General features: G+C 42.7%; 1 protein-coding gene across 1 annotated transcript; it reads left to right on the forward strand.

Moving 5' to 3' along the window:
• The first annotated feature begins 10,067 nt into the window (after positions 1 to 10,067).
• On the forward strand, positions 10,068 to 13,995 carry LOC106582895 (zinc finger protein SNAI1-like). Its single transcript, XM_014166486.3, has 3 exons — positions 10,068 to 10,601; positions 11,182 to 11,694; positions 12,471 to 13,995. Exons 1-3 carry the CDS (start codon positions 10,526 to 10,528, stop codon positions 12,656 to 12,658), a joined length of 777 nt encoding a protein of 258 aa, XP_014021961.1. The 5' UTR covers positions 10,068 to 10,525; the 3' UTR covers positions 12,659 to 13,995.
• The last annotated feature ends 11,640 nt before the right edge of the window (positions 13,996 to 25,635 follow it).

The raw sequence follows: 25,635 nt of genomic DNA on the forward strand, positions 1-25,635 counted from the left end.
AAACAGACTCCATGAGGGTGGTGAGGGCCCAACGTCCACAGGTGGGGGTTGTGCTTACAGCCCAACACCGTGCAGGACGTTTGGCATTTGCCAGAGAACACCAAGATTGGCAAATTCGCCACTGGTGCCCTGTGCTCTTCACAGATGAAAGCAGGTTCACACTGAGTACGTGACAGACGTGACAGAGTCATGGTGTGGGGTGGTATTTCTTTGGGGGGCCGCACAACCTTCCATGTGCTCGCCAGAGGTAGCCTGACTGCCATTAGGTACCGAGATGAGATCCTTAGACCCCTTGTGAGACCATACGCTGGTGCGGTTGGCCCTGGGTTCCTCCTAATGCAAGACAATGCTAGACCTCATGTGGCAGGAGTGTGTCAGCAGTTCCTGCAAGAGGAAGGCATTGATGCTATGGACTGGCCCACCCGTTCCCCAGACCTGAATCCAATTGAGCACATCTGGGACATCATGTCTCGCTCCATCCACCAACGCCACGTTGCACCACAGACTGTCCAGGAGTTGGCGGATGCTTTAGTCCAGGTCTGGGAGGAGATCCCTCAGGAGACCATCCGCCACCTCATCAGGAGCATGCCCAGGCGTTGTAGGGAGGTCATACAGGCACGTGGAGGCCACACACACTACTGAGCCTCATTTTGACTTGTTTTAAGGACATTACATCAAAGTTAGATCAGCCTGTAGTGTGGTTTTCCACTTTAATTTTGAGTGTGACTCCAAATCCAGACCTCCATGGGTTGATAAATTGGATTTCCATTGATTATTTTTGTGTGATTTTGTTGTCAGCACATTCAACTATGTAAAGAAAAAAGTATTTAATAAGATTATTTCTTTCATTCAGATCTAGGATGTGTTGTTTAACTGTTCCCTTTATTTTTTTGAGCAGTATATTTATATTTTTGACAACTTTTACTCCACTACATTCCTAAAGAAACTTTTTACTCCTTACATTTTCTCTGACCCAAAAGTACCCGTTACATTTTGAATGCTTAGCAGGAAAGGAAAATGGTCTAATTCACGCACTTATCAAGAGAACATCACTGGTCATCCCTACTGCCTCTGATCTGGCAGACTCACTAAACACATTATGTCTGAGTGTTGAACTGTGCCCCTGGCTATCCTTAAATTATATATATATATTGTGTCGTCTGGTTTGCTTAATGTAAGAAATGTTTAATGATTTATACCTTTACTTTTGATACTTAAGTACATTTCAAACCAAATACTTTTAGACTTTTAATGAAGTCGTTTTTTACTGGGTGACTTTCACTTTTACTTAAGTATGAAAATTGGGTACTTTCCCCACCGCTCATAAGAATGTCTGAAGGGGTTCAAATTCTACTTCCAAAGGGCCTGTTCAGTGATCTGAAACATCAGAAAAGAACAAGTGTAAGACTTGTCTTAAGCTATTCCCACCCCATATGTATCATGCTAATGTAAACGTGTAGACAGTTACTGTTATCTCCTTCAGGTAGGCTCTATTATCACAGCACCTGGTGACAAACACGATGAGGTCATCGAGACCCACGACCACCACCTGGCAGCCACAGCTCCACTCTGCAGGGATAGACAGTAGAGTAGTGTCTTGGAGGAGGCACCTGCGAGTCACTGATCAACTGACGGAGCACTGCAGCCTGTGGCTTGTTTTAACAGAGACACAGATACAAGACATACACATCAATTGTTCACAGATATTCATGACATTGCATTTCACAAGGACTTAAATTGCATGGCTAATCTACTTAGAACATAGTGAGGAAGTGAATGCACCCTTGTTAAAGTTTACCTCTGGGTCTTGGAGATGAGCTCGGAGACTGATGGGGTATACGCAGGATATCCTAGCCCACTGGCCATAGCCAGCGCCGCTTTCAGTGACTGAATGTGAATGGTCCAGACAGTCCATCTGTAGATGCTCTACAGATGGTCATACCATCAACAAACTATCTGTTGATAAGCAAGATTACGATTAGGGTTAGAATAAGGGTTAAGGTTGGGGTAAGGGTTAAGTTTAAGGTTAGGATAAAGGTTAAGGTTAGGGTTAGTAGATAGTTAGTTGAAATGTTACTAATAGTTTGTAGAGCATATATAGATGGACTATCCAAATAAAGTGTTACCCACTTTTATTAGGGGAACCTTTCCTGTATGCTGTAAACTACATACTGTACATGGGTCTCACTTCAGAGCTTGAGACGCAGTCCCTCAGCAATCAATGGTTGGTGCTATACGTTGTGCTATTCCCAACGAGTTGGAAGTCCTCCAAAATGTCCAGGGCTGAGATCAGAGCAGCCCAACAGACAATAGTGTGTGATTGTGGCCAGCAAATCGGAGCGTTTCTGCATGTGGGCATTCCTACATCTGCAGGAATGCTCCCACCCCACCCCTCTTTTTATCAAAGCTGTGAGGAAGTGATGTAATTAATAAACAGACGCCCTCGCCGTAACGTTAACAGAACTGCGGGAAAGCAGTGCTCGGCAGGCGGGTGCGAAGGACACTTGTCTACTGTTGTCCTAGGTAGCTAGCTACCGGTGTCGCTCCTGCCTCCCGCCTGTGTACCGGAGTCCTAGCTAGCTAGTACACAGTGTCCTTTGGCCCCGCCTGCCGAGCACCTGCCCTCACCTTTAACGTTAACAGAACTGCAGGATAGCAGTGCTCGGTAGGCATGGGTGAAGGACACTGTCTACTGATGTTCTAGCTAGCTAGTGGTGTCGCCCATGCCTCCCTTCTGTGTAACGTTACCGGCGTACTAGCTAGCTAGCACACAGTATCCTTCACCCTCGCCTGCCGAACACCTGCCCTCGCCGTAACGTTAACAGAACCGCTGGAAAGCAGTGCTCGGCAGGCAGGGTCAAAGGACACTGTCTACCGGTGTCCTAGCTTGCTAGCTGCCGGTGTCGCCCATGCCTCCCGCCTGTGTAACGTTACCGGAGTACTAGTTAGCTAGCTGGATTCCAGAGGGTGCTGTTTCCTGGAAATTAATCACCTTCCTCATATTCTTCAGGATGTCATGAACCAGCATCACCCTTCCCCTACAGACAGACATGAATGAAGTTAGCTGGACCATGATGTCCTGTCCATCCACATGATCACCTCTGGATAATCCTCAGCTAAAATCATTATGCCACATAGATAGTTCACTTGCTATTGTTGTCATTGTTAAGTCATTTCTCAAATGCCATGGAGACCTGGAATGAGGGGGGGGGGGGGGGGGGGGGGATTTTAGACCCTGGCCTTATAGTGAAGGTGACCTTAGAGTGAAGGTGGGATAAAAAGCAACTGTGTGGCAATTTGTGGTTGACACAAGCAAGATTTTCTTCACATCAGGTAAGTGGCATTGAGTTGCTGCCAAACCAACTACCCGTGTTTTGGTTATGCTCTTTCGGAAAGTTTCCATTTTAGCCTTTAGTCAATGTGTCACCCATGGTCAACTGAGGTAAGCCCTCAAAGCTCTAGTAACCAACTTGTGATTGACCACTGCTAAATTTAGGCTCAGGACTCACATCAGAGGCTGGTGGGAGGAGCTATAGGAGGACAAGCTCATTGTAATGGCTGGAATGGAATTCATGGAACGGAGTTAAACCCATTACAATGAGCCCATCCTCCTATAGCTCCTCCCTCCTCTGACTCAGATACTGGGTTGAAGCGTTTGGTTGCTAAGAGAAAGAAAAATGTCATTTATTTCATGGAGGACATGCTATAAAAATAAAGAGTCGCACACTCCATATATAAACTCCCAGTAATTTATTGGGTAAATCACCAACGTTTCGGCATCACTGTGCCTACTTCAGAGTAATGTCATGAATACTTGAACCAAGTTATGTAGGAAAACAGTCCAATTAATGAAACCAATGACAATAGTGTGGGGTGTGTCATAATGATTAAGTTTAATAGAATGAATTGAGTGACACAAAAAAAAATAGTTTATGGCATATTAAATATTAGGCTATTATCATATGGAAACAATTGAATATTGTACATAATATTAGCATCAACATACATTATTGATTAATTCAATTTCTCATTTAATTGTTTCCTGTTTCATACTTGTTACATGTAATCTTTTGGTTCAACCTTAATGCATAATAAGCATCATCAACAGGTGGAACATTAGGTGTATGCTAATAAGCTGTAGAAATAATATATCAATTTATAAGACTCGTTCATAAAAATAAAGACTTGTTCATAAGGGCCTGAGATCAACGTCAATATTCAGACTACTAGACATGTGAGATTAAGAACACAATTGATTTTCATCATGAGCAAAAGCTATTGGCTTTCTACCCAAAGTTGCAAAGTAAATATTATGATCCATTTGATAAACACAAGAGACCAGCAGAATTTATAAAGGTATGTGGCAGAAACAGGAACAGCGGCATCTACTGGCCAGAACCTGGTACTTTCACATTTATGGGGGGAATGCAAGTGGTCTTTGACCATTTCTTTGGATTCCTCACTTCTTAATCATTTAAGATATTTGGTACAAATCGGATGTTGAGTACTATATTTATTGAATATTATATGAATCCTATACATTGAAATTACCAATTTGGGTTCAATCAATTAGCTTAAAATTTCTTAGAGTTCAAATTGTCTTTCAACAAAAAAATGTTGCTGGAATGCTTATCTTATGTTTCTAACTACAAAAACTATTTCAGAACAATCTGAGATGGTGGGTGTCATGGCTTGCTGAAATTAAATGGAACGACCCATGTGATGTTCATGCATTCTACCTATGAACTTGATGATGCCAGCTACTCAGCTGAGCAAAGATGTGGTCTTATGGGAGTGGCTTCCAAAAACAAAACAACATCCCCGAAAGCGTCGCATGTGTAAGCAACTGGCGTCACTATTCAAAACCTAAACAGCTTGAGCAGAGAACAAGGTTGGGGTACCACTGCAAGACTGATCGAGACAATTTCACGATGACTACAAAATAAAACCTGAACGTTAGCCTTATATCAACAGAGAAATACATTTGAAATGAATAACTGGATATGAAAGCGCACTGGTGTGGTGAAGGTGACAAACACAGTCTGATATGAAATGAAGGCGTCTGTAATGACAGCCAGCAGTAGGTCAGCTATAAAAAAATACGGGATTTTTTTTTTAAGATCCGTCTTGTGAATGAATGTTAGGGCTGGGCTCTATAAGCTATTTATAAGGACAATACAAAATACAAAACAAACAGTTTGCAGCAGACCTGTAAACAAATTATGCAAGCTGTATTGATAAGGGACCGATTTGGATACATGCAGAATCAAATACGACAGGTTAAAGCTAAATAGAAATAGACTAGAGGCAAATAAAACGTAGTTTACCTTTATTCGGAGAATATTTCTGTTTGGGTAGGACATTCATTTTATGTTAACCCCAAAATGTCGTTTGAATGAGGTTTTATAACCGATTCCTTGATCAATGCATTTTCCTTTGACGAGGCATCGGTCTAGAACTGCAACCCTGCACAATTTTTTTTCAAAAGATCTGCATTGGTTCTTGATACCTTGACTGGTCTTTGCAACTGTTTCTTTAGAAATGTAACAAAAACAGCTGATCGTGATATCGCAGTAACCGTAGCACCACCTCTTCCCCCGCCCATCTTAATTATTCGATGGGGTTTAACGGCGGTTGGCATCCAATAAATGTTGCATTACTAGACTGGAGTATAACTCCCTTATACTTTACTTGAAAACAATTATAAATAAACAAATACCCTACCATTTAACACTACAAGTTACACCACCCCACTCCATTATTTAGTCCTACCTCAGGCCAACAACCTGAAAGGATGGGACACCACCACTTAACACACCCTGCAACTCTTCTGACGTCAAGTCTCGCACACCCAAATACCTCTCTGCAGCTGCCACCACAACCTCAATTTTCTGCGACTTAACGTTCCATCCCTGCAGTACAGTTGATAGCCATTGCCAGAAATGCTAAAAATCCAATCTTACTGAAACATACAGTACCAGTCAAAAGTTTGGACACACCTACTCATTCAAGGGTTTGTCTTTCATTTTTAAACTATTTTCTACATTGTAGAATAATAGTGAAGACATCAAAACTATGAAATAACACATATGGAATCATGTAGTAACCAAAAAAGTGTTAAACAAATATATTTTATATTTGAGATTCTTCAAAGTAGCCACCGTTTGCCTTGATGACAGCTTTGCACACTCTTGGCATTCTCTCAACCAGCTTCACCTGGAATGAGGTCGGTAATTGTGGAGGTCAGGTCATCTGATGCAGCAGATGCTGGGGGGGGGGGGGGGTACATTTGCCTCTACACTCCACACACACACACACACACACACACACACACACACACACACACACACACACACACACACACACACTGGCAGCAGAAGAGGCAATTGCCTCAGGTCTTACATCATCACATCATTAAGGGGCCTCGTGAGTTGGTCAAAATAATAATAAAAAATATCCATTTGAGGTCCCCTCCCCCCAAGCTCCGCTTAAGGCATAATAAATAAATAATATGAATAAAATCCCCATCAAAATACTTCTGTTAGGGATATTGTATCTTTTGAAATTCCGCATCTGCGGTGGAAGGGGTCGACACTACTTACCACCAGTGGTGGAAAAAGTACCCAATTGTCAAACTTGGGTAAAAGTAAAGATACCTTAATAGAAAATGACTCAAGTAAAAGTGAGTCACCCAGTAAAATATTGCTTGAGTAAATGTCTAAATGTATTTGGTTTTAAATATACTTCAGTGTCAAAAGTAAATGTAATTGCTAAAATATACTTAAGTATCAAAAGTTTAAAGTAAAAGTACAAATAATTTCAAAGACAGCACCATTTTCTTGTATGTTTTATTTACTTACGGAAAGCCAGGGTACATTCCAACACTCAGACATAATTTACAAACGAAGCATGTGTGTTTAGTGAGTCCATTGGACCCTTTTCCTGTCTTGCTTAGCGTTCAAAATGTAATGAGTAATTTTTGGTGTCAGGGAAAATGTATGGAGTAAAAAGTAAATTATTTTCTTTAGGAATGTAATGAAGTAAAAAAAATTGTAAAGTAAAGTACAGAACCCCAAAAACTACTTAAATAGTACTTTAACGTATTTTTTACTTAAGTATTTTAAACCACAGCCACAAAGTCATAATTATGGCAAAAGCCCCCCTATTTCTACAATTTCAATTCTTAAAATCTGATTTCAAACCTAACCCTAACCTTAATCTCACTGCTAACCTTATGCCTAACCCTAACCTCAAACTAAGATCATCTGTACACAACACAACATTTTGTCCCTGATCTGAGCCACAAGAAATGGTCATATGGGTTCTGGCTTTGTTTCATTTTACTCCCCCCCAATCCATTACTTTGTCCTGGTTTATTTAACATGTATGTACTAAAACACATAGCATAGGTCTACTACAGGCCTATGAGACATTCTCCCTCTCTCATCCATTGGTTCCATACAGAATAGGCTACGTCAAAAGCAAATAACCAGTGGCGATTATAGCATGTAAATCTTGGTGGGGCAAAACGACAAACACATTTTTTGATGCATGCCAGCAAAGCCACAACACAACACTAAACATTATGTTAATTGCACTATAGCGGTGACAAACGGTGCCCACCAACTGTTAGGGCCTACATAAAGCTGTCTCAACAGCAGAGCTTTCTTTTCAGCACCATGGAGTGAATCCTTACCACTGCTACACCTGGCTATCAGCGGAGCCTTGTCTGGCAGCGAAACAGTTAATTCAGCCTCCTTTACTGCCCTTTAAAAAACATAGCTGAAATGGCTGACTTGCTTAAACAAATATGGTTTCTAATGACAATTGAGATGTACAAACTATAGCATAAGGGGATGACAAGCAGATAAGAGGCAATCCATAATTTCGATTAAGACATTCATGAGTGAGCTAGGATGGACGTAGTCAATATAACTATTTGTTCAGCACTTTTGAAATATACAGCGACAGAATTCAGAACATGGGCCGTTCTTACAGTATTCTCCCTGTACACCAGGTCAGAACCGTAGGATAAATAAAAGGGGCATATAAGCAGACAATGAAAGCTCTTCTAATATTTGACAATTACATTTCTCTAAAACAAGCTATAGGCTACATGTGCACCACCAAGTCAGAACAGTAGGCTAAGTTATGAGAGGAAAAGTCACCAAATTGTTAGGGTTGAGGCACATGGGCTACTAACATCTTACTACACAACAAACACTTAGTATTACTTTCTTAGCTACAGTATACATATCTCCCTGGCATATTACATCATTTATGCAGCAGCATACAAGACGTTTTTGGACTCACCTTGTTGTGCTGTGCTCACCAGAACAGGAAGATGGCGCGGCGGTCCTTCTTGTGGACACATTTTGTCATTAAAATTTGTCATCGAAGTCTGGCATTCTCTGGATTTATGGTGCTTTCAAGACAACTGGGAACTCTGAAAAAAAACAAGGTCGAAACATGACGTCAGGGATCTTCAGGTCGGAGCTCTAGAAAGAGGCCCGAGTCCCCGACTTTGAATTTCGAGTTGGATGGCCGTTCAAAACTTATTTTCCCATTCGGAGCTCGTTTTTTTTCCAGAGTTCCCAGTTGTCTTGAACTCACTGAAGTCTGAGATTTCACAGTTCTGAATTTCCAGTTGTTTTGAACGTGGCAGAATTGGCAGCATGGTCAATGTATTGAACCTTTTCTGGCCCATGGTGTGTTTCGAGTTATTATTAATCCTTTTAAGCTTGGAAAAGAGAACCTTAAACACTGTCTTGGACCACACACCCTCTCCACTGAATTGCAGGCTAGTGATTGTTTTACAAAGCTTGCAGTTTGCCACTGATTCCTTCCAAACCACTCATTGTTAAATTTGCGATTTCCAACTTGTTGTGTCATCGGCAATATCCAATTGCCGATGAGCACCGATACGTTTTATCTATAATTTATTTTCATATTTAGTTATATTTATTTATTTTATTTAACCTTTTTGACTAGGCATATGACAAGGATTGAAAAGGATTTGCCAGTAGATTGTCGACTTGATTCATGATGATGACTGCATTCTAGCTTGCTAGCTTCGATTTTGAAAGTATGATGTTGTCATGATCCGTCCAATCAAAGCTACGTTAGATAATGTGATTTGACATCCTTTTATCTGTGGCCAATGACCTTGTGCCTTCTTGAATGGGCACTTCTAATGTAAGTCTATGGCAGCACCCAAGGGGCTTACATTTTCGAGCTCTCCCTGTAGATTTTGCAGTGATGTAGTGTCCCCATGAGTGACAGAGCACTGAGCCAATCATGGTGCAACTAGAGAACATTACCAGCCCTTACACTCAGTAACTTACACTGGCTGCCCCACCACAACAGAAAGCACTGAGCTAGGCTGAAACACTTGTATTTTGAAACACCTGCAAGCTTAATGCAGATGTAGGACATCTTGTGTGAACTTGTCGATCTGAAACCTGCTGATATTGAACTTGATTCAGATACCATTTCCACCCAAAAGGTGGCGTCATGAAACTACCAGCAGCAAATGAGGCACTGGTACCGGTAAATCAGGTATATTTTCTTGACATAATGCGTGCTTGCCAAGTGTTAGTATTCACACAATACTAAAACAATTTTCTTATCTGAATAAGGGGTCTGTTATCCAAATGTTGCATGTTGAACATGCTGAACAAAACCATTAGAAAGGCCAGTCACACCCTTTGTGGCCTGGCCTATAGCGCCTATGTAGGCTAGCATTGATAGAATCGGCACACACCAAACCATCATTCTTTTGTTTTAGACATACTGACGTCTTAAAGAACAAGCATTATTGTCTTGAAGTCGATTAAGACAATAATGCTTGTCTGTATAGTGATCTGACAAGGTTGCGCAATAGTCTCCATACAAGGTCAAATTTTTCCAAATGTTTTTTTAACCTTTATTTAACTAGGCAAGTCAGTTAAGAACGATCACGGCCGGGTGTGATATAGCACGGGATCGAACCAGGGTCTGTATGGACGCCTCTAGCACTGAGATGCAGTGCCTTACACCACTGCGCCATTCGGGAGCAAATAGGGCAACGTGTTAATGCACGAGTTTTAGAAGCGCACTATTGCCCGCAAGTGTTACATTTGCATAATTGGAATAGCCAATACTATTGCATGATGTGTGTTATCTGCAGGTCAATGCGATCAAAAGGCCGGGTGAACGCTTTGGGGGACATGTTTTTGTTTAGGAATGGGTAAGCGAGTGGTCTCATCCTGCGCTCATACGGAGGTGGGGTGTGCCCTCAGGGCGTCAGAGTATTTCAGCAGAGGAGAGAGCAGCATTTTGGAGACAGTCCGTTATTTAGACAGTCACACAGTGGTCCACAGTTGAGCAGGTTGAGACAAACGGGTAGACTATAAGTTTCAACGATATATTATTCTTCATATACCGCTATTCTCATGTTTGTCTAAGTCGTAGACGTCTGTCTATTTGCAAAGTTTGAACCTGTGACTGGTGGATATTTTACGAACATATTTCGCAAAGTGGAAAAATGCCTCGGTCTTTCTTGGTCAAAAAGTATTTCGCCAATAAAAAACCCAACTATAGTGAACTGGAGTGTCAAAATGGTGAGTAGCTTTACGTTATTTTTTAATTGTATGAAGTAGAATGTATTACACAAATACATAAAACATTACAGAATAGGTAGCCACCTGTTTTCTCTATTATTCTTCCTTACAATAAACCTCTGGGGATATGTTTTACTTGATCCACTTTTACTTGTGTTGCCCAAAGTAAACTGTCTCCACGTTGGCAACCTTTACAAATCATATTCTATTTTTCCAAGTAGGCTAAGGATCGTTATAAAAATAGGCAGTTCCCCCTAAACTGCACAGAGCTACAATACATTTTTTCTACCCCATGTGAATACGTGGGAGGAAATGGCCCATGAAATCTCTGCCTGGCTGAATCTCTAATGTTTCTGGTGTAAAATGCTCTGGAATTTTATAAAGATATCACAGAGAAACCTGACAGGCAGTTGTTGCTTTACAAGTTGAAAATATATGACCTATCCAAACTTCATGTTATCTATTCATTGTGTTGTGTTCCAGTTACATGAATTATATGTCCATGATGAAAACATCTCAGTATCTGTCAGCTGTGCTGTAAATGTATCTCTATAACCTAACCCTCTCCCTAATCCCTCAGCCACCTCACTTGAGAGGTACCCACTAGCTGAGCTTCCAGCAGGGGACAATAACTCAGCTGCCACCTGTTACACAACAGGACTGGTATGGGACGTGAGCTTCCTTCCAGCCCTCTACGTCCCCACATCCCCCACTGATGCCTCTCCCACCCCCGGTCCCCTGGACCTCAGCTCCCCATCCAGCCTCAGCAGCAGTGCCAGTAGCAGTGGGGAGGAGGATGAGGGGCGCACCTCTGACCCACCCAGCCCCGAGCCCACAGACACCTATCACCCCCCCCAGCGCCCCAAACGCACAGGCATCAAGAGCCATGGGGCCCTGACCGAGGACGAGAGAGTGGCCCCAGTCACTGCAGCAAGGCCAGCCTTCTTCTGCAAGCACTGCCCTAAAGAGTACACCAGCCTGGGGGCTCTGAAGATGCATATCCGCTCGCACACACTACCCTGTGTCTGCCCCACATGCGGAAAAGCCTTCTCCAGGCCCTGGCTGCTGCGCGGCCACATTCGCACACACACAGGTAAGAAGTCCTACACTCTCCATTGGGTATTACTTTGGTAGAAGGCAGGGGCAATTATTCTGTTAATTAGATCAACACTTGCAGTTTGACCAACAAGCCCAAAGGGCTTTGTATTGATCACTCATTGTGTTCTACCACACTGTAACAATGACTCCCTGAGAAGTATCTTATCATTGGCTACTCTGTGAGACAACAGAATGCATGATAACATTGTGATGAAGGGGACAAAGAACATAAGGAATCTTTCAGCTTTCAAACTGCCCACTTAACCACCAGCAGCAACTTGAAAGTAGTAATCTAATTTTGGCACTGATTTAATCATGTTGATTCAAGTGTGGTCCTGATCCTGACACCAGATTCATATTACCCTTTAAATGAGCTGTATTCACAGAGGTGTTAATGAACCCCTCTGCTGAGCTCAGAGACAGCCAAATTGATGTAGTTGTGTGTATTGCTAATCAAAGCGAAGGTTCACAGAACCCGTCTCATAGACAGGCTTACAATTTTTAAATGTGTTCCTTTATTTAACTAGGCAAGTCAGTTAAGAACAAATTCTTGATTTCCCATGACGGCCTACCGGGGAGCAGTGGGTTAACTGTCTTGATCAGGGGCAGAACCACAGATTTTTACCTTGTCATCTCGGGGATTCAATCCAGCAACCTTTTGGTTACTGGCCCAACGCTCTAACCACTAGGCTACCTGCCGCCCTGAAACATCACACAGTTAGTGACATGTATCTCTATCCAATGCTCCTCCAACCATCTCCTCCTTCTCAGGTGAGCGGCCGTTCTCCTGCCAACACTGTAACCGTGCCTTCGCCGACCGCTCCAACCTGCGGGCGCACCTGCAGACCCACGCTGAGGTGAAGAAGTACCAGTGTGGCGTGTGTTCCCGTACCTTCAGCCGCATGTCCCTCCTCCAGAAACACAGCGCGGTCAGCTGCTCCACCTCCTCCACAGCGTGAGCAGGAAGGGGCCATGGAGTTATCCCCACAGAGACCTCAGGGCAGTAGGGGAGTCTAGAGACTCATATCACCAGCAAGACCAGAGGAGCCTGAACCAATCTGCCAACAGAGACCATGAACTCACCGTTAACTAGTAGGAGAGGAAGTTGACCCTGACTCGTATCTCTTTGGATGGAACTTCCACAGCCGTCTCCGTTTCAATCTCATTTAAAGAAGAAGAGCATTTTTCAAACTCCTCCCATTTCAAGTCTGGTAGATATTTTTGGACTGTAAGTAACTCTGTACTCCTGCCATTCTCCCAGTCCCAACTTAGTTTTTTCCTCATATACAGTAGTGGATTCATGAGGGTTAGTGGTGCCATTGTTTTTGTCTATCCCGGCCTTTGTCCTGGCCAGGCAAGCTCAGGATCATCGTGGCCTAGACACAGCTGCTGAGAGAGGTAGGGGTGCGTGTGTGAGATACATCTCTCAGCATGGCGCACACACACACACACACACACACACACACACACACACACACACACACACACACACACACACACACACACACACACACACACACACACACACACACACACACACACACACACAGCTGTCCCTGGTAGAGTGGTGTAGATAGACAAGGTGCTAACAGGTGCTATGGCCCTGACCTTCACTGGGCTGATAACAGGTGACTTCCACCTCCCCCAGAAAGAGGAAGTATGTCATCATCACAAAGAGGATGGGGTCCGTTGGTCCCTTTGTATGCATGTCTCCAGTGGGTGCGTCTTAAGCTTTTACTTTGACTACATCAAGCCCAGATGTAATCTGATGTGTTTCAAAGACAGGATAAAGCCATTTGTTTCTGTTGTTATTCCTTATGGAAGCTCTCAGCTTTCAATGTCGTTTTAATTCCTGAATGATAATCTAAGCCATGCACTCCAGGTTACCACAGTGTTAATTATTGCCATTGTTCTCTACAATGATAGCGAGAACAGTCTTTCCCATGCCATTTTTTGTAAGATATAAACTTGTTTTATGAAATGTATTATTTCTAAACCAAAGATGTGCCTTCTTGTCTCCGCTGGTAGTATTACTATTATGCATCAAACAGTCAGAACTGTGGGGAAGGAGGGGACCAAATGACATGTCTGAAATGTTTACATCATAGAGGCACGGTTTCACAGCCCTGGCTGTACATAGGTGAATTTTACATTTCCTAAACCTTTTATGGTTTGCAGTGCAGTGTCCAGATTGTATGTAGTCTTATTTTTACTGTGTTTGTGTTTTTCACTTCTATTTCAATTATTTCATAGCTGATGGATTTGCATTCAATAAAATAATTTATGTTTATAAAAAGTATTGTTTTACCTTTTTTTTTGAACGAGAGTCTAGCACTACTTATACAACAACCATATATGCATGTTTGGTTAGAGACTGTTAATTAGAATCGGGCTATCTTTCAACAACTGTAAATGTAGCCTGTTGGGAGTGAATGAGCAGTTTGAATTGCCCATTGTGACGTTTAGTCGGAGGCAGGTGTGCAGGTGAACACACTGAGTGATGGACAAGGACTACTGCATACACCGGCTCAATGTCTCCATCTCTCCACCTGCCACCGCCTCCTGCAGCCACTGTGCAAACAGTGTGTGTGTGCGTGTGAAAGTGTGAAAGAGAGAGTAGATTTGTTGGCCATCATTCATCTTATTTAAACTTGTTCCAGGTCTGTATTTCCTTAGTTGAGGGAGTTGAAGCTCCTACTATGTAGCCCAGACAGTGAGTCAGAGTCTGTTTAGCCAGGAGAGTCTAAGTTCCCATGGTTCTCTGAGTGATCAGGGGGTGGGTTTCCCAAAAACATCGTAGCACAAAGATCATCTTTCGTCCATTTAGATTTAATGGAATTAAGATCTTAGTGCTATGATGCTTTTGGGAAACCTAGCCCAGGTCTGGTCATAGAGCAGCGGGGGTGCGTGGGCTGTTGCCGAGGGTGAGGTAAGCTGTTCCACTCAGCCTCTCTGTCTGCTGGAGCTTCTAGCCACACGGTTCTTAAACTCCAAATGTTCTTCTCGGTCAGGGAAATATTCACTGAGCAGGAGATAAGACTTATGTGGCGAGCTCTAGACATTTGGTCATACTGCTGTGTGCTAACAAAGAGTCCGATATGGAGTGAGAGGTCTGGGAGGTGGATTAATAGTTCAGTCTTTGACCTGGATGTTCTTATACAGCAGGCCTATTAAGTTCCAGCTGCTTGGAATGAATTCAAAGTGGTTTTATGATGTAAATTGTTAGCGTGTCCTCAGGCGAGGGTGTCGGCTCGGCTAATACAATCACACAGCATTGCAAGTTGAAGTGAGTAACGGTTTTAGTCAGATTATGCTCTCTAGTTAACGTATTCATGCTACATTGGAATCACTCATTCTGCTGTATGAATAATGTCTCTGTAGTGTAACTTCCTTCTTGCCACAAAGCTTATATAGTAGGCCTACCATTTTGAAAGCCAGCCACCAGTTGAACCCCCAACATATCATAACCCTCACCACACTCCAAGTTACTGTATATATTCATCTTTTTGGGGGAAATTAAAACAGTACATGCTCCCCCACTCACTCCGTTGGGAGATTAGAACGCCTGGTTCTGAAATGTGAGAACTTTTTCCTGCTGCAGGCTTCCCAGTGCCAGAACACTCACTGTAATTTACCAAAGGGGCTGCTATTTATGCCATTAAGTGTTTAACATTCCAGAGCCCCACAGGGTTTGTGTATTCTTCTCTCTCTCTCCCTGCCTCTGGCTGTATATCTATTTATGTACGTATATGTGTTGAGCGTGAAGTGTCCCTGCAGAGAAGCAGCTCTCTCTCTCTCTCTTCATAGGAGGCTCAGCTCTCCCCCTCAGAGACAGGCCGGCAGGAAATGGGAGTTTACATTGGCCTACTTCACCCAAAAAAGACAGGCTAGGAGCCGAGGAGCTCAAGTGCTAACCCTCACTGCTTACTGCCACTGCACCATATCCCATCCCCCCACTGTTCTCCACTGCCCCACCCACGCCCGCTCCCAGGCCCAGTCCCAGTCAGGGGGAGAGAGAGAGCGGCCTTCAGTGCAGCAGCAGCCAGGGCTTACAGTGGGCTCAGGGCCTGGGATACAGGAAGGAGCTGTCAGCCTCCCATAAACACGACTCATCCTGCACCGATGATACAGAGGGCCTGGGGGTAGCGCTCCCCGGCCACCCCGCTGCCAACCCGCCGTTTTACACTGTGTGCTGCTAAGTTCTAGACTTGTGGAATCCTACGGGGCTTTCCTTCAGGCGCCGGTCCCCGTCTGTGGTTATCTTCTCTGCATGTTTTCCTACACAGCAGTGAAGTACGCTGATTTCAGGGGGCCGTTACGCTGTTTTTTCAATGTGGTGCCGTGCCGAGAAATAGAAACTCAACAGCAGAGGGAACGGACTAAAAGTAGCAGTTCTCAGGAGAAATGTAAAGTATAATTGAAATATTTTCTGTTGATTGTCTTTATAAAATTAACTAGGGTGTGTTTTACTTGCAATAAAGTTATAATCTCCTCCTGAGTAGCTCTTTAAGCACCTCTCATCCCGTGTATACTCCCCCACCCTCGTATCCTATATAAAGTCTTCATAATAGTCTCCTCTCTGCCTGTTGCCTGTGGAGAGGAAGCTCAGACCAACGAACTCACCCAGATGTGAAAATCTAGCCTGTTAAGTCTCCTCTGTCTGTAAATAGGCCAAGGACAACCACTGCATCTGGTAAATAAAGAACCCAACAACAGTAACACCACAAGTATGCCTAATGATGGATTTCATCAGGGTTTTGAGTCTGCCGGAGGCCAGGATTGGAGAGGTGGTTGAGTGGTTGGGGGGGGGGGGGGTGCATATTAAAGAGTAATGAATCACACACTCAGTCACAGGGTCGCCGTGGATGAATGTGCTCTCTGTTTTCCTGGAGTCTGGAGTTTACTAACTGATGACGCAGGCTGCACTTGATCAGAGACATGTGTTGCTGTGGACTCTGTGCCAGTGAGAAGCAAGGAAAGGGGGAGAGGTGGAAGGACGGATGGCGCCTAAGCCCTCTCCCTCTCTCTTTCTCTCCCTCCTGGGCATTGCCTCACACTGATGCTTGTGAGATTGGGGTGGAGGGTTGTCCCGTCCCACTCTGGGAAAAATAAACCCAGCCTTTTAGGCCAGGACAGGAAACAAGGGATCTTCAGTGAGCATCTTGACCTAACTCCATCAATTCCTTTACCATCCTCTTCTCCAAACACACTCAGGGAGAGGGAGAAGGGAGAAAGATTGAGGGTGAGAGAGTTTGTGTACATAACTAATATTGCCGAACAATTATTGAATTATATCCAAAAGGGAAGTTTTCATTGCCTGTTCAGCCTCACTTGAACCTGTAAAAAAAAAAAATCATTTTTAATTTCCCCCCCTTTTCCATGTCCAAAGACTTAAACCTTAACTTTTGCAATAAATGGACCTATTATCCCTTATCAATAGTCACTTTATTCAGTTCCCAAAATTATACGTTTTTCCCGAATTTCAGTGGAAGGCAACCAAAGAAACATGTGATCCACGGGTGAGAGAGAAAGTGATTTTGGGGATTGAAAGGAGAAAGGACGTCGAGAAAAGTGGACAAAAAAGAACTACTGTAGAAAAAAGGTAACATCCGCTGACTGTTTGCTTCTCCCCCATGTGAGCTTTAAATTAAGATTTTAGTTACAGGAAAAATGCTTGGTTTGACCGGGGAAATTGACAACCCATCTCATGTCAGATTTCACTAAGGGGTCAGGATACTCTGACTGTACTCTCTATGAAGAATCAAGAATGATGAAATCCTGACTGCATAGTCATAGAAAGGGCTAAATGCTCTGAACAGTGCAGATGTAACAGAGTGCATCTGGTTCTGCCCCGAACAGGGATCAAACGAGTAACACTATATAGCAACACTTGTAACTCAAAGCCTTAGGTAACAGAGCAAGATTTGATTTGATTTTTGATTTGAAGAGATGATTCGGTCCTTGATCAACTCCTTGATCAACAGTTGGCATTAGATCTCAGCGTGATGCCACTGATGTACTCCAGCCAACATGCTACAAGCGAGTTTCACATCTACTACACCGACAGTATGAAATCAAATGTTATTTGTCACATGATTCGTAAACAGGTGTGGACTAACAATGAAATGCTTACTCAAACCAAGCACTTCCCAAAAATGCAGATAGAAAGAAAATACAGAAATAATAGAAAAGTAAAACACATAATAATAGAAGTAATAGTAGATACACAATGAGTAACGATAACTTGACTATATACAAGGGGTGCCAGTACCGAGTCGGTGTGCAGGGGTACAATGTAATTGAGGTATATATGTACACTGAACAAAAATATACTGCTCCAAAAAATAAAGGGAACACTTAAACAACACAATGTAACTCCAAGTCAATCACACTTCTGTGAAATCAAACTGTCCACTTAGGAAGCAACACTGATTGACAATAAATGTCACATGCTGTTGTGCAAATGGAATAGACAACAGGTGGAAATTATAGGCAATTAGCAAGACACCCCCAATAAAGGAGTGGTTCTGCAGGTGGTAACCACAGACCACTTCTCAGTTCCTATGCTTCCTGGCTAATGTTTTGGTCACTTTCGAATGCTGGCGGTGCTTTCACTCTAGTGGTAGCATGAGACGGAGTCTACAACCCACACAAGTGGCTCAGGTAGTGCAGCTCATCCAGGATGGCACATCAATGCGAGCTGTGGCAAGAAGGTTTGCTGTGTCTGTCAGCGTAGTGTCCAGATCATGGAGGCACTACCAGGAGACAGGCACGTACATCAGGAGACGTGGAGGAGGCCGTGGGAGGGCAACAACCCAGCAGCAGGACCGCTACCTCTGCCTTTGTGCAAGGAGGAGCAGGAGGAGCACTGTCAGAGCCCTGCAAAATGACCTCCAGCAGGCTACAAATATGCATGTGTCTGCTCAAACGGTCAGAAACAGACTCCATGAGGGTGGTATGAGGGCCCGATGTCCACAGGTGGGGGTTGTGCTTACATCCCAACACCGTGCAGGACGTTTGGCATTTGCCAGAGAACACCAAAATTGGCAAATTCGCCACTGGCGCCCTGTGCTCTTCACAGATGAAAGCAGGTTCACACTGAGCACATGTGACAGACGTGACAGTCTGGACACGCCGTGGAGAATGTTCTGCTGCCTGCAACATCCTCCAGCATGACCGGTTTGGTGGTGGGTCAGTCATGGTGTGGGGTGGCATTTCTTTGGGGGGCCGCACAGCCCTCCATGTGCTCGCCAGAGGTAGCCTGACTGCCATTAGGTACCGAGATGAGATCCTCAGACCCCTTGTGAGACCATATGCTGGTGCGGTTGGCCCTGGGTTCCTCCTAATGCAAGACAATGCTAGACCTCATGTGGCTGGAGTGTGTCAGCAGTTCCTGCAAGAGGAAGGCATTGATGCTATGGACTGGCCCACCCGTTCCCCAGACCTGAATCCAATTGAGCACATCTGGGACATCATGTCTCGCTCCATCCACCAACGCCACGTTGCACCACAGACTGTCCAGGAGTTGGCAGATGCTTTAGTCCAGGTCTGGGAGGAGATCCCTCAGGAGACCATCCGCCACCTCATCAGGAGCATGCCCAGGCGTTGTAGGGAGGTCATACAGGCACGTGGAGGCCACACACACTACTGAGCCTCGTTTTGACTTGTTTTAAGGACATTACATCAAAGTTAGATCAGCCTGTAGTGTGGTTTTCCACTTTAGTTTTGAGTGTGACTCCAAATCCAGACCTCCATGGGTTGATAAATTGGATTTCCATTGATTATTTTTGTGTGATTTTGTTGTCAGCACATTCAACTATGTAAAGAAAAAAGTATTTAATAAGATTATTTCATTCATTCAGATCTAGGATGTGTTATTTTAGTGTTCCCTTTATTTTTTTGAGCAGTGTATAAACGCAACATGCAACAATTTCAAAGATTCATTTTTGTTCAGTGTACATGTACTGTAACTAGGAATAAAGTGACAGGTAGTAAACAGTATCAGCAGCATATGTGATGAGTCAAAAGAGTTAGTGAATAAAGGGTCAGTACACTGAACAAAAATATAAACATGTAGTGTTGGTCCCATGTTTCATGAGCTGAAAAAAAAATCACAGAAATGTTCCATATGCACATGAAGCATATTTTTCCAAAATGTAATGCAAAAATATGTTTACCTCCCTGTTAGTGAGCATTTCTTCTTTGCCAAGCAGCTGATTAAATAACAAGACCATTGCACAGGTGCACCTTGTACTGGGAACAATAAAAGGCCACCTGTGCAGTTTTGTCATACAACACAACGCCACAGATGTCTCAAGTTCTGAGGAAGTGTGCAATTGGCATGCTGACTGCAGGAATGTCCACCAGAGCTGTTGCCAGATAAATTAATGTTAATTTCTCTACCATAAGCTACCTCCAACGTCGTTTTAGAGAATTTGTCTGTACATCCAACCGGCCTCACAACCGCAGACCACGCCAGTCCAGGACTTCCTCATCCGGCTTCTACACCTGTGGGATCGTCTGAGGGGGGGTGGGGGAGGGGGCAGCTGAGGAGTATTCCTGTCTGTAATAAAGCCCTTTTGTGGGGAAAAACTCCTTCTGATTGACTGGGCCTGGCTCCCCAGTGGTTGGGCCTGGCTGCCAAGTGTGTGGGCCTATGACCTCTAAGGCCCACCTATGGCTGCACCTCTGCCCATTAATGTGAAATCCATAGATTAGGTCCTAATTAATTTATTTCAATTTACTGATTTCCTTATGTGAACTGTAACTCAGTAAAATATTTGAAATTGTTTCATGTTTATATTTTTGTTCAGGATAGTAGCCACCTGAACCATTATAGTTACCTGGACTAACTATTTAGTAGTCTTTTGACTAGGGGGGGAGAAGCTGTTCAGAGTCCTGTTGGTTTCAGACTTGGTGCATCGGTACCGCTTGCCGTGCAGTAGCAGAGAGAACAGTCTATGACTAGGGTGGCTAGAGTCTGACAATTTTTAGGTTCTTCCTCTGACACTGTCTGGTATAGAGGTCCTGGATGGCAGGGAGCTCGGCCCCAGTGATGTACTGGGCCATACGCATTACCCTCTGTAGCACCTTGCGGACGAATGCCAAGCCTTTGCTATACAAAGCCGTGATGCAGCCAGTCAAGTTGCTCTCAATGGTGCAGCTGTAGTAAAACTGTTTGAGGATCTGAGGGCCCATGCAAAATCTTTTAAGCCTCCTGAGGGGGAAGAGGTATTGTCGTTACCTCTTCACGATTGTGTTGGTTTGTTTGGACCATGATAAATCCAAAGTCATGTGGACACAGAGGAACTTCAAGCTCTCGACCTGCTCCACTACAGCCCTGTCAATGTGAATGGGGTGAGCTCTGCCCTTCGTTTCCTGTAGTCTACGATCAGCTCCTTTGTATTCCTTTCTATTGAGGAAGAGGTTGTTGTCCTGGCACTACAGTGCCAGGTCTCGGACCCCCTCCCTACAGGCAGTCTAATCTTTGTCGGTGATCAGGCCTAACACCATCACGTCTTCTGCAAACTTAATGATGGTGTTTGAGACGTGTGCAGCCACGCAGTTGTGGGTGAACAGGGAGTACAGGAGGGGACTAAGCACACACCCCTGAGGGGCCCGTGTAGAGCGTCAGCATGGCAGATGTGTTGTCAGCCCTCACCACCTCGGGTGTCCCGTCAGAAAGTCCAGGATGCAGTTGCAGAGGTAGGTGTTCAATCCCAGAGTCCTTAGCTTAGTTATGAGCTTGGCTCGGAGGGCACTATGCTATGGAACGCTGAGCTGTAATCAATGAACACTCAAATGAATATGATATGTTACTCTTGGTATGGTTACATAAGACAGATGGTTACTTTAGGCAAAAACGAAAGTAGGGTAGTTGGTTGGGGTGGATGTATCGGCGTCAGTGTTGGGGAGTAACGGATTACATGTAATGATTACATGTAATTCGTTACATGTAAGGGATTACAAAAAACGTTAACTGTAATCCGTTACGTTACCAGCAGTGGTGTAAAGTACTTAAGTAAAAATATTTAAGTACTACTTAAATACTTTACTTTAGTACTATTTATATTTTGGACTATTTTTACATCACTACATTCCTTAAGAAAATATTGTACTTTTTACTCCATACATTTTCCTTGACACCCAAAAGTACTCATTACATTTTGAATGCTTAGCAGGACAGGAAATTAGTCCAATTCACACACTTATCAACCAAACATCCCTGGTCATCTCTACTGCCTCTGATCTGGCAGACTCACTAAACACATGCTTCGTTTGTAAATGATGTCTGAGTGTTGGAGTGTGACCCTGGCTTTCCATAAATTAAAAAAACAAGAAAATGGTGCCATCTGGTTTACTTAATATAAGCAATTTGAAATTATTTATACTTTTACTTTTGATACTTAAGTATATTTTAAACCAAATACTTTTAGACTTTTACTCAAGTTGAATTTTACTGGATGACTTTTACTTTTGGTCATTTTCTGTTCTATAATTTACTTTTACTCAAGTTTGACAGTTGGGTACTTTTTCCACCGCTGGTTACCATCCAAAATGTTGTAATCAGATTACAGATACTTTTGAAAAACTAGATGATTACTTTGAGGATTACTTTTAAATCATAAAGGATGTTTGCGGGAAAAAAAAGTATTTGACACTTCTCTGTTTTCTCAATGACATTCAAATCAGCATTGAAATAAGGCGCAAGTTTAAGTTTGTTCCACCTGAGCGAGTCTGACCACTATGATGACACACCAAATGTATTTGATGGATCGAGGGAAAAGAGCAGGAATAGGCTTTTGTAGGCTACAGTCCAAGCTATGTCTTCCAATGATGCGACTGCCAATGATCCAACTTGAATAAACGTTTGGAGGTAAGGATGACAACAGTGGTGTAGTTCATGGCGATATGGATATCACTTATTATTGATATCTACATAGCGCATTGATGTGAATCACACTGCTGCTCTCTCATTTAGCTATTTGCACCTTACGGATTGTGGTTGTTGTGCATGGCTGTTCACCAATCTAAATGTGTATTTGAACCCAATAATGGTTGAATTCAACAAGTTTAAGCTGCCTATCAATCATTGTTTTTGAATCCAGTGGACAGCCAGTGAAAAATGTGGTCTTGCAACAGCTGCATAGAGCAGATCCCAGCCTATGGAATAAAAGTAGGGCTTTTATTGCTCAATCTAATTCACGCTGATAAAAAAATCCATAGGCCTAATGGACACATGCTCAGACGCGCACACTTATGATAGACTTAAAGGGGAAATCTTTAGTTGCTACATCCGTTTTTGGACTTATAAATATACACACTACCGTTCAAAAGTTTGGGGTCACTTAGAAATGCCCTTGTTTTTGAAAGAAAAGCAAGTTTTCTGTCCATAAAAAAATACAGTGTAGACATTGTTAATGTTGTAAATGACTATTGTAGCTGGAAACGGCTGATTTTTCATGGAATATCTATATAGGCGTACAGAGGCCCATTATCAGCAACCATCACTCCTGTGTTCCAATGGCACATTGTGTTAGCTAATCCAAGTTTATCATTTTAAAAGGCTAATTAATCAGTAGAAAACTCTCTAATGTACTTGTCCTCTTGCTCAGTTGTGCACCGGGGCCTCCCACTCCTCTTTCTATTCTGGTTAGAGCCAGTTTGCGCTGTTCTGTGAAGGGAGTAGTACACAGCGTTGTACGAGATCTTCAGTTTCTTAGCAATTCCTCACATGGAATAGCCTTCATTTCTCAGAACAAGAATAGACTGATGAATAGACTGATTGTTTCTGGCCATTTTTATCCTGTAATCGAACCCACAAATGCTGACGCTCCAGATACTCAACTAGTCTAAAGAAGGACAGTTTAATTGCTTCTTTAATCAGGACTACAGTTTTCAGTTGTGCTAACATAATTGCAAAAGGGTTTTCTAATGATAAAATAGACTTTTAAAATGATAAACTTGGATTAGCTAACATAATGTGCCATTGGAACACAGGAGTGATGGTTGGTGATAATGGGTCTCTGTATGCCTATGTAGATATTCCATGAAAAATCTGCCGTTTCCAGCTACAATATTCATTTACAATATTAACAATGTCTACACTGTATTTCTGATCAATTTGATGATATTTTAATGGACCAAAAATTAGATTTTCTTCAAAAAACAAGGACATTTCTAAGTGACCCAAAAAATGTTAACATTGGTGTATATCCATTGATTCTTGAAGAATATAACTTATAAATGCCTCATGAGCTCAGTTCAACTGCTACACTCCATGACAACCCAAAATATTAACTTGTTTTTCTCCAATGTTTGTAAACATTGTAAATGTAAACAAACACGGTTTAGCCTCATAACATGGTTAAAATAATAATGTTGATATCATGGATGGTCAGTCCTTCCATCCATAGCGCTGTCTATTAATCTGAGAGTGGTTACATTTTTCCAAGCCCATCCCTCCAAAACAGAGGCGGGGTGTTCGTTTTGTTATTGTTTCATCTGTAGATTTGCCCTTTAAACAGCTGCATATTATCAAGATATCACAGTGTCAACAACAAAAAGGTAAACAATAGGCCTATAGCAAATGCAGTATATGGCATTCATTTTTCACAAGTAAATAGCACTTTTCAGTAGTGCTCAAAGCATGCCATTCCCTGAGCGCAGCATTTATTTTATACTCCAATCAATGAGCCCAATCAGTTCTCCATGACAACAAATCATAAACAACAGAGTTGGGCTGGCTAATAAACCCTTAGTTTTGGGGTCATGCTCAGGAAAAACAATGTGGCTATTCTATACTTCCATATTTCCAAGTCCTATTCTTGAAGATCAAGAGGTACAACATGTATTGGAATGACTGGAATTCTGATAGACTTTGGTTTTTAATGTAAAGATATAACTTAATCATATTATTATATGTAGTAGAAAGCGATAGGTTAGAAGAAGCCTACATAACCAATCCATAAAGTAAAATGTAACATCCATATATGGCCAGCCATGTAAACTTTAACATTGATTTATCCTGCAATAAATGTCGTTCAATTGGTAACATACATTTTTGTCTTCTTCTAATGCTTCTTAAGAAAGTAATCTAACAGTAATTGAATGTAATCAGATTACTTTACTGAGTTTGGGTAATCCAAAAGATATATCACTGAATACCATTTTGGACAGGTAACTACTAACTGTAACGGATTACATTTAGAAAGTAACCTACCCAATCCTGGTTGCCGTATAACTACTTACTACTTTTTTAGCAACTTTGCAACTACTTAGCATGTTAGCTAACCCTTCCCCTAACCATAACCCTTTTACCTAACCCTTCACCTAACACTAATCATTTTAGCTAACCCTTCCCCTAACCCTTTAACCTAACTCCTGAACTTAACCCCAATCCCTAACTAGTAGCCTAGTTTATGTTAGCCAGCTAGCCACCTAGCAGAAATTTGTAATATAGCATATATTTAGCAAATTCGTAACATATAGTACGTTTTGCAAATACGTAACATATTGTACATTTTGCGAATTCGTAAAGTATAATAGAAATTGTAATTCGTATCATATAAAATGTAGTAGGTGATGGACATCCACTAATGAATACATATGATATGAAACGTAAAACATATCATACTAAATGGAGTGTCTCAGATTTATGTACAGAATAAATCTAAATGCTCTGAGACTAGGTTTGGGGATGATGGTGTTGTGAGTCATGACCAGCCTTTCAAAGCATTTCATGGCTACAGATGTGAGGTTACCTTGCCGTTCTTGGGCACATGAACTATGGTGGTCTGCTTGTAACATGTAAGTATTACAGACTGGGTCAATGAGAGGTTGAAAATGTCAGTGAAGACACTTGTCAGCTGGTCAGCACATGCTCTGAGTACACGTCCTGGTAATCCGTCTGGCCCTGCGGCCTTGTGAATGTTAA

This window comes from Salmo salar, chromosome 22 (genome assembly GCF_965601325.2).
Source record: "Salmo salar chromosome 22, fSalSal1, whole genome shotgun sequence".
NCBI lineage: Eukaryota > Metazoa > Chordata > Actinopteri > Salmoniformes > Salmonidae > Salmo > Salmo salar.